This window comes from Drosophila novamexicana, unplaced genomic scaffold (genome assembly GCF_003285875.2).
Source record: "Drosophila novamexicana strain 15010-1031.04,08,12 unplaced genomic scaffold, DnovRS2.1 tig00001361-arrow-arrow-pilon, whole genome shotgun sequence".
NCBI lineage: Eukaryota > Metazoa > Arthropoda > Insecta > Diptera > Drosophilidae > Drosophila > Drosophila novamexicana.
In genome coordinates this window covers 800,423-810,000 of record NW_020824852.1, presented here as the reverse complement: position 1 = coordinate 810,000, position 9,578 = coordinate 800,423, and the positions used below count along the sequence as shown (strand labels likewise).

Below are 9,578 nucleotides of genomic sequence, written 5' to 3'. Positions count from 1 at the left end.
CCTATTCAAACCTTAACGTTTGATGCTCATATAGGTCCGAGATCGACGGGCTTATACAAACGGACAGACAGAGTCATATGTTATGTTTAATGGATATTTTTAATTTTGGGGTCAGATTAAAGTCGTCTGACCCTATTGTAAAACCAAGTAGACCTTGTTAAAAGTATAGTCCACATATTTAGGAACCCAGACTGTTGGCCTCATTCATTAGCTTAGCTCGTACATAAAAAATCTCAATTCAAAAAATACTTACAAATAATTGCCCATTTTGAATATGGATGAGCGTTATGTGTTCAAGATTCTGATGCTGGGCGATGCCGGCGTGGGCAAGACGTGTCTGCTGCAGCGCTTCGTGGAGAATCGTTTTACCGGTAATTACAAGTGCACGGTGGGCGTGGACTCGAAGATACGCACCGTCGAAATCTCCGGGCATAAGGTGAAGCTACAGATCTGGGATACGGCCGGCGAGGAGCGCTACCGTTCGATGATGAGCTCCTATTACCGTCACGTTCAGGGCATAATCCTGGTGTTTGATACAACGCGTCGCCGCAGCTATCAGAACGTGGACTACTGGCTCAAGGAGATTGACAAGCACGCGGCGACGAATGTGCGCGTCCTGCTGGTGGGCAACAAATGCGACGCATTCCAGGGCCGTCAGGTGTGCCAACAGTCGGCGGCCATTTATGCCGAAAGCCTGGGCGTCACCTATGTGGAGGCCTCTGCTGTCACTGGCGCCAATGTGGAGCGTCTCTTCGCCAATCTGGCGGTCAATATATTCGATACGCACGTGGAACGCAATCGGCCGGGCACAGTGTTTCCTGCTGAAGACAAGGATGCAGTTACTCTTAAACAAGGCACTGGCATACGCGATTTCTGTTGCTAAGCTTCAATTATGGTCTTTTCTATTTCTTTTATTACATTGAAATTGCATGTCACACCCTTCCCCCGCACATACCCCGCACCAGCGCACAATCAAGTAACGGCCAGAAACTGCCCCTGTTTCGGCTGAGGCAATCAAATCGTGCGCCAATTGCCCGGCAACAATTTGCTTGGGCTTACTTTGATGACCTGACCATCCCCTCCGCCTGCCCCCTCCCCACCTGCCTGCTCGCCCGGCAGCTCGTTAAACTGGAGCTAATCCGTGCCATGGGCCACAAAACTATATTTGTCCACAGTTTTGGTCATAGCGTTCCCCTTAAGAGTGGCCATTATATATCATTTGTTTTATTTTTAACAGCTTGCTTATTTCCAACTTATGTGTATTTAGTTGTATATAAAAAAAATTAATAATCGTTAGTAAAAATAACATACATGGCCAACTGCAATCGTTGGTGTCAATGTATATATATATATATATTTATATGTGAGTGTGTGTGTATATGTATTCCAGCTAAAGTTGCATGAACGTTTTTTCTTTGTTAAATAATTGCTTGCAAAGTCGGACATAACTACAACTAATCAGATATCATAATCATAACTGCATATCATAATCATAAACATATAATAATATTAATGATAATCAACATGCGCCGCATTTGGCTCAGCTACCAGCGAAAGCATTGCAAGTGACTCGTGTGATGAAATGTATGTTAAATGGTAATTTGGGCGAGGATTGGGTTCCAACTAGTCGCTGAACTGAACATTCAGCCAATGTACAAAAATAATTGTTAGGCATTAACAGTTTATAAATCTACGTGAACTGGTCTAGCTTAGATTGCTTTTCATCGTGCTCCTGCTGCTGCTGCAGTGCACCATTGCTGCGCTTGGCTGGAGCCGCTTTGGGCCAATCGATGTTCGCCAGGCTGGCGTATTTGGCAAAGATTTGCTTAAGGCGGACGTGCAGGACCTCTTCTTGACTGATTGTCGGCAAATTGTTGGCCGCGTATGCCCAATTCTTGACCACCAGACTGGGCTTGCACGTAATTATATTGATTTCGGGTAAATACCGCTCCGGATAAATGGTGTCTGTGGGCTCCATTAGCATCTGGTTGAGCTGATGCGGTGTGCGGTGCACCACCAACCGACCGCCGGCCTTCACCTGCTTGTAGATCTCGTTCATGTGGTGATAATACTTTTGCGACAGCACGCAACGGCAATTAATATCGCTGATCTTCAAGATGCACAATTCGCGCAGCGCATGCTGCAAGCTCAAACGGCACTCGGTTACTGTGTGGCAAGGAAGTTAGAATTAATTGGATGCGACTGATTAGTGCTTGACATATTTAGCTGCTTACCGGTGGAATTAAGCAGCTTGGCTACATGCAGCCAGGCACTGCGCTTCTCCATGGTGCTGGACCTGCCATAGGTTTTCGGATGGCAGCGCAGCAGACGTGTCAGCTGATACGCATCCATGTTGGGTAGATTGCGAGGCTCGCCGGCCAAATGCTTGACCAGTTCGTTAACAGTCGGCTGTTTTTCCAGTGTAAGATCCGAATCATCTGGCAGTGGTTGTTCCTCCGTCCTCTCCAGCTGCAACAGCTGTTGCTGTTCCTCCTCCTGCTGCTGCTGCTGCTGCTGCTCTGATTGCTGCGGCCCTTTGTTGAAGAAAACCAATATCTCTTGAACTTTGTCCTCGCCATTTAGGAGCCGCTTCGCCTCCTCTGTCTCCCAGGGCATTAGCGCATTGTTTGCCACCGCCTTGCCCTGTGAACTCTCGACATTTGGTTGCATTAGCGCCTCGTACATGCTGCAGCGCTTCACCTCCTCCATGAACTTGTTGTGCACAATGTAGTAGTACGGCTCCAAGGGATGATAGCGCACATTCACAAGAAACTTCAGCTGCTCCAGTGCATGCCACCAGTTTTGCGGCCAGGGATTCTCAATGCCGCGCTCCAAGTCCTCCATATACGTCTTGAAGGCAAATTTAAACATAGACCAAACGTCCCGATGATTCACTGTCAAAGAGAAAGCAATGAAAATAAATTAATATTAAGCTCCAATTCTTGCCAGCTGCTATACCTACTGTGCGGAAAACGTTCACGCGCCACACGCCACACCTCCTGGCGCTCCTGGTCGGTATAATGGCGGGGCGGTCGCACTGAATGATTCGATTCTCCTGGTCGTGGTCGGCGCATGTCCCAGTACAGATGATCGTACTTTTCAAAATGATTCATCAGCGCTGGCAGTTGATCCTTGTGCAGCATCCATTTGTATTTGCGCGCTATTTCGTCAAATTTGCTGAACAAACGATGCGACTTCTCCCACACCCTCATGCCGCCCTTGAAGGGACGCATCAGCTCCTCCATGGGCGCTATTGTCGGAAACTGGTTCATGTTATTCGCCAGAAACTGCCAGATGGCGCGACATAGTTGATCTGCCGTAGAGAAAGGGAACAATTTTTAATGGAGAACGCTCGGCTGGGAGATACCCATTATAATCTGATATTCAGGCAAGTGCGGTAAAGTATTCAAATAGTAAGAAATCGTTGAGATGCGCATATCTTGATCGATATTTATCGATTTTGATCAAACAACACAAAAAACCCGAGCTAAAATCGATATTTATCAATTTAGGGAAAATCTCAACAAAAAAAGTTACTGTCAATCGATATTTATCAATGTTGGGAAATATGGGAAAGTTATAAAAAAAAATAAGAAATAATTTGGTGAGCTAAGCAGTTGAAAATCAATATCAATCGAATTCGGGGGAGCCTAGCTCCTTAAGCCTCCTCAAAAGAGACGGTATGGCTGTTGATGGAGATGCTATACGATACCCTCTGCTAGACCATTTTTACTGGACATGCAGGAATAGAGAAAATTGGGAGAAAAGCCAAAAATAACACTTGCCTGGCATGTGAAACTTTTTGGCTATTTGCTGCCAGAGTGCCGAGCTTTTGCCTGCCAGCAGGTGATCCGTGCAGTGCAGCTGCGGTATGGCCATCACCTCACGTATAAAAACCGCGGTGCGTGCCATATTCAGATTGGGGGAAAATGGCACCGCGGTGCCCTCCGCATGCAGAACGCGTCCAGTTTGCGGGCAATCGCGGAACTCGACTTTAATTTCAGGCACCTGCATTGTCGGCGTCTTGTCATTGCTGATAATCATATTCGATGAACTGCTGAAAGTGATTTTGATGCTATTGGCGGGCTGGGTCGGGCTGCGGATGTCGTCCCAGCCGCTATTCAGCGCCGTCTGATGCTTTCTGACGAGCGTTGTTGGCGTCAGCGCTGGCAGCGGCATCGATGTGCCCCACGGCTTAGGCAGCATGTTCACCGATGGCAATGCCACCTTGTCGTTGCGCACGGTCAGCGGCACCAGCTTGGGCAATGGTGGCACCAACGCTGGCAACGATTTTGCATTTGACGCGGGCGTTGTTGTTAGCGTTGCCAGCTTGCTGGGCACATTGCTCATCTTGGTGGTGAGTTCTGCCGGTGCCGCTGCTGTTGCTAATGCTGGTGCTGTGGGCTGAAGGGTGGCACCTGCTGCGACAGGTGGTACGGCGCGTATGGTGGTGCCGCTGGTGCTGTTCGTCGGGATGCTGCTGCTGCTGATACCCGGCGATATAATTGGCGTCAGCGGCAGGCGTATATTCGGACGCACCATTACCTGCAGGCCAGTACGTATTGGACTCGGCCGCACGCCGGACACATTGGCCAGCTGCACCGTGGCCGGTATCGGCAATGGCAATGGCAGCGGCATTGGCATTGGCAGCGGCTGCGTCTGCGGGATTATGTTTACAAAGCTGCTGTTCGACGTGTTGGCAGCTGGCGGTGCCGTCGTTGCTGCTGTTGCTGGCGTTGCGGGCTTGGGCACCATGCTAATGGCGGCTGTGATGCGTGGAATGGCAAAGCCAGAGGTACTGGAGCTGCAGCTGTTGCCGCTGGTGGTGTTGCTGCTGGTGATGCTTGTCGTGATGCTGTTGCCGACGATGCTCGTCGTGATGTTGCTGCTGCTGCTGATGGGAATGGCCGTAATGGTGGAGTTTGCCCTCGTGGTCGCCGGATAGACAATGGCCAGTGGCAGCGGTGGCGCCGGCTGTGGCGTACTATACGCAGGCTTCGCCGCCAATCTCTGCCAGTCACGATGCGTAGCACTGGGCTTAGCGCTCACTGGCCCCGCCGCCATTAACTTGGGCGGTGTTGTGCCAGTGGGAACAATGGGGGCGGCACGTTTTTGGGCACGTCGCGTCGAGCGTGCGGCTAACAGCTTGTAGAGGCAACCAATGATGTTCTCGAAGAACCATTTGTCCTGCAGCTGATAGCCAACTTTACGCATCTCGTCTAACTCCAAGTAAAAGTTGCGCAACACCAGCCAGGTAACCTCGCAGCGTTGATGACTGCAATTCACCTGCGCCGAGACGCGCAACCAGAGCTCATTATATCGCGCTGGCTTCAGTTCATTATCCTGGTAATCATCCACCATCTGTCCAAGCTCGGGCATTGTTTTTAGCACATTTATCAGATTCATGACGCTGCGAAAATGCTCAATGGGATCAAACCAGGCGTCCTGCAAATACATCGACATCTTGCATACGGTGCCAGGTGTATTCTCTATGTGGGGTGACAGAAAGCTGAGCTGATTCTTCAGCTGTGAACTGGCGCTACTGGCGTGCGTCACCTCCCACTCGTAGCGCGTCCTTAGCTGCAGCCAGATCTTCATTAGCTTCGTTGCCTTCTCGTGCAGCTCATTGGAGATGGCTCCCCAAATGAGTCCGCGATGACGATAATTGTTATAGCCCACATGCTGCGTATCATACAGCTGTGGATAGGCGCGCACGGCATCAACGAGTCGTTCCTGATCGGGACTAATCTTATACTGTTCACAATAATCCGCATCTAGATCTATAATATCAGCGGGCTGTGTTGGCACAATGGTCACATCATCGTCCACACTTGACTGATCCGCATTTAACACTTCGCCGGGCTGCTGGCACTGCAACGGTTGCCGTGCCACGTGCATGTACAGGAACAGCATATCCTCCTCGTGCAGCATGGTGGGACGTGGACGCGTTAGACTGCGACAAGCCTGCACTTGCCGGCGATATCGGCGCAGGCGGCGCACTTGACGCTGATATTTATAGCGCAGCTCCGCCCAGGTACTCATGCATTTGGTAAGTTCCAAGGACAGCTGTCGCGCAATATTTTGCCACAGCTGCTCCTTGAAAGCGTCATCGTTGAAGCGCCGATGGCGTCTATTGTACAGGGCAGGCTGTTTGCGCACCAGCCGTATGAGCCGGCGTTCCGATAGATACGCTTCCAGATTATAGGAGGCGACATCAGCGCTAACGCTGCGCGGAAAATCCATTACCGGACTTATGGCAAAGTCCATGATCTCCTCATCTAATTCAGCTGTTTGCGTCTCGTCGGTTATATCTACAAATACAAGAATGCTTTCTATCTATACGGCATGCACTATATCTCAAGAGCAGCTCACCCAAAATCTCCAGCGGATTTCTCTCGTCATTCTTTGTGCCTCTTCGCACCGGTATTGCTGGCTCCTCCATTCTTATATATACAACTTATATATAAAACACACTTTGCGTACACTTCTGCTAATCGCGTGGTTTGGCCAAATGCCGTGTGTTGTTGGCCACATAAAAAAAAAATAAAAAAAAAAAGAAAGCAACAACCAAACAACATCAAACACCAGACGCAAGCCCAAATTTAATGCATCCCAGTGGTCAATTCAATGGCGCCGCACACTGCACATCACTGGCGCACAGATTGCAGGCAATTCGCACCATAATTCGAGGGCAACGCATAATAATTTTATTCAAATAAAATAACGCTGACATCCAGCATGCGTGTGAATTTTCGTTCTGACGCTTTGCGTGTGCGACTTTTGCGCGCAGGGTAAGTACAATTCTGCGATTACACAGCACTCCAATCTATCGCATGCCCAAATATATCGATAACAATTGCCTGTGTTGGACAACTATCGGCGGCGCTTGTGCTTGTGCGCACTGCTTAACATAATTTGAATTCAATTATTCGACTTTTCATTAAATTACTATTCAGGCCTTCAAGTAGCCCGATTTTGCATATGCGTCTTGACATAAACTGCAATTATATGCACATTATTATCGTAAATATATGATGTTGCGACCGTGATACGTCTCGGCATCCACAGCCGCCGGCCGAGACTAGAGCTCGTAATTGCTTCTCCATTAGAATTCGTAAATTCTTTTTGATTACATGCGTTATTGTTGTTTTTAATTTGCGAATGTGATGATCACAGATCACTTGAAAACAAGTCCAACAATATAAATATGCATTAATCCAAATGACCGATTCAAATTATGCGCGAAAATCTAGCACGATGCTAACAATTTGCAGCTGTTAAATTCAAAATGACGAAAATGTTTCTATTTTAGTTGAGATCAAAGAATTCAATCAAATACAGGATCGAACAGAATACGAATTTGAGGTATATCTTTTAGGCAATGCTAGTTGGATGAGTCGGCCAGTCGGCCAGTCGTTAAGGATAACAAGGATGCGGGCTCGAATCACAATCAACTATAAGCAATTAGTATTAACGTATTCGACTAGTTATATAGCTATATATACAGCCTGGACATTGGCTACTCGTTCTAATAGTCTAAAGTTTTGAAATTTTTATAATGACCGCATGATGAGCACAGAAGCTCAGGCACGCATAACTCACAGAACTAATGGATCTTGTTTTTATGCACGAGATGAGCCAATTTTCAGAAATTAATCATTGGGTTCGCTTTGCAGTCAGATATTATGTATTTATTAACCGGCTATCCTTGGCACTGACTGCGATCGTTGACAGTCAGGCCCAGCCAGGCCATGTGCCAGGTCTCTGTCTCTCTCCAAAGCCAAAACCATCTCAATTATTTAAGGGTACAAATTGAAATAGAAAAATATATACTAAAAAAATGACCAATAAAGAAGGGCGGGCGTGTTTCCATGGAAAACTGACAAGACATAACAATAATCATATTTTCAGGGTCAAATTACGTATACGCAACCGAAACGCATCCAAGGCACATAAAGAACAGAGACAAAAGTCAAGATAATTATAATAAGAAAACAAAAAATAAAATTGTGTACTCATCAAATCGGTTTGTTATAGTAAAACTTAGTTTTAAACAAACGTACCAGCGTTTGGCTCTGGTTTCCAGTTTCGAGCTGCTTTTTTTTTTTCTTTTTTTTGGCCTGACTAAATATTTAGTGTGTGTTACTTACCTAAGTCAAGCAATCAACAGTTTTAGGGCTTCCCCATTCATACAGGTTATTCAAATGTATTTTGTTAGCTTGTTTCTCTTTCAGTTTCTGTTTTAGTTTGTTTTGAAACTGGATTCTTTGTAACTTAAGCTTTTCGCGTGTTAAACAAATTTAGCTGAAACAAAGAATACCCCGCGAGCAGCTAGACTCTGCAGGGTATCAAAGCACAAAACGAAAGTCAATAACTATAAATAGAGCAAAGAAGGGGAAGACAATGTATGTTAGGCGAAAAGCCTATTAACTGTCTAATCGACTTAGAAACAGCTAAGAAATAAAAACAAGAAAGAGGTTCTAGTCGGGAGCTCCCGACTAGGGGATACCCTGAACCCTCTTCTTCCAACATCAAATGCATATATATATTCTATTTCAGAAGCTATATGTCAAGTTTGGTGACTCTAGCTCTTATTATTTACCAAAATTGCCCAAAAAACAGGATATCGGTATCGATTTTTATCGATTGCTTGGAAACGGAGTAAGTTATCGATTATCGGAAACAAACTCGATCTGCGCGGGAACTAGGATCACCTACATCTCTAGGTTCTGAGATCCTTGCGTTCATACATACGGACGGACGGATGGACGGACGGACAGACAGACGGACATGGCTAGATCGACTCGGCTATTGATGCTGATCAAGAATATATATTCTTTATGGGGTCGGAGATGCTTCCTTCTGCCTGTTACATACATTTGGCTTTCGCACAAATACAATATACCCTTATACCCATTTTTAATGGGTTCAGGGTATAAAAATAAATGCAAACGCTGCAGAATATAACCAGGGCTGCGGCGCTCTTCAATGAGCCAAACAATACTAATGAACTTATAAATATTAATTTGAAAGTAAAAAAAAAAAAAAAAATGATTGAAAATCTCAAATTAAATTACATAAAGAACCGATTTACGGCAACAGGTCTATTGTTTGTCTAGATTCGATTTGGTTAGAACTTATATAATTAAGATACGTATGCATATTCATTTATGGGCTGTAAATTTGTTAATATCAAAATATGATTATCATATATTAAATAAATTAGATCGTGTGATTCGCTTATGTTAAACGAGCCGCAACTGATATTGAACATTAAATTTGAATTCGAATTCGTATTCGATTGCTTTCCAACTCTGGATAAGCGTCAGCCTCGCGTTGCGTCGCAGTCGCAGTTGCAGTCGCCTTCGCTGCTGGCGTCGCAGCGTCGCCCTGTTGCTGTTATTGTTGTTGCTGTGTTTCTATATGCGTTGCCTGCTCCGTTATCGCAGCGACGTCGGCGTCGGCGTCGTCGTCGTCGTCGTCGTCGTCATCAGCTGTCTTCGTGTTGTTGTTGTGCTTTTTGCTGAGTGTTGTTTGTTCGGCACCTCGAATTGCTGCCGCCAAAACATGTCCAATTC

At 46.3% G+C, this 9,578-nt stretch overlaps 2 protein-coding genes across 2 annotated transcripts; one reads left to right on the top strand and one right to left on the bottom strand.

The window, feature by feature from the left end:
* The first annotated feature begins 185 nt into the window (after window positions 1-185).
* On the top strand, window positions 186-1,293 carry LOC115767313 (ras-related protein ORAB-1-like). Its single transcript, XM_030711553.1, has one exon. The coding sequence runs from the start codon at window positions 275-277 to the stop codon at window positions 881-883; it is 609 nt and encodes a 202-aa protein (XP_030567413.1). The 5' UTR covers window positions 186-274; the 3' UTR covers window positions 884-1,293.
* A 135-nt stretch (window positions 1,294-1,428) lies between these two features.
* Window positions 1,429-6,400, bottom strand: LOC115767314. The gene is made up of 5 exons (XM_030711554.1): window positions 6,373-6,400; window positions 3,786-6,311; window positions 2,963-3,313; window positions 2,235-2,894; window positions 1,429-2,166 (listed from the first exon to the last, which is right to left on the bottom strand). The coding sequence occupies exons 2-5, from the start codon at window positions 6,265-6,267 to the stop codon at window positions 1,691-1,693; spliced, it is 3,969 nt and encodes a 1,322-aa protein (XP_030567414.1). The 5' UTR covers window positions 6,268-6,311; window positions 6,373-6,400; the 3' UTR covers window positions 1,429-1,690.
* Between the last annotated feature and the right edge of the window lie 3,178 nt (window positions 6,401-9,578).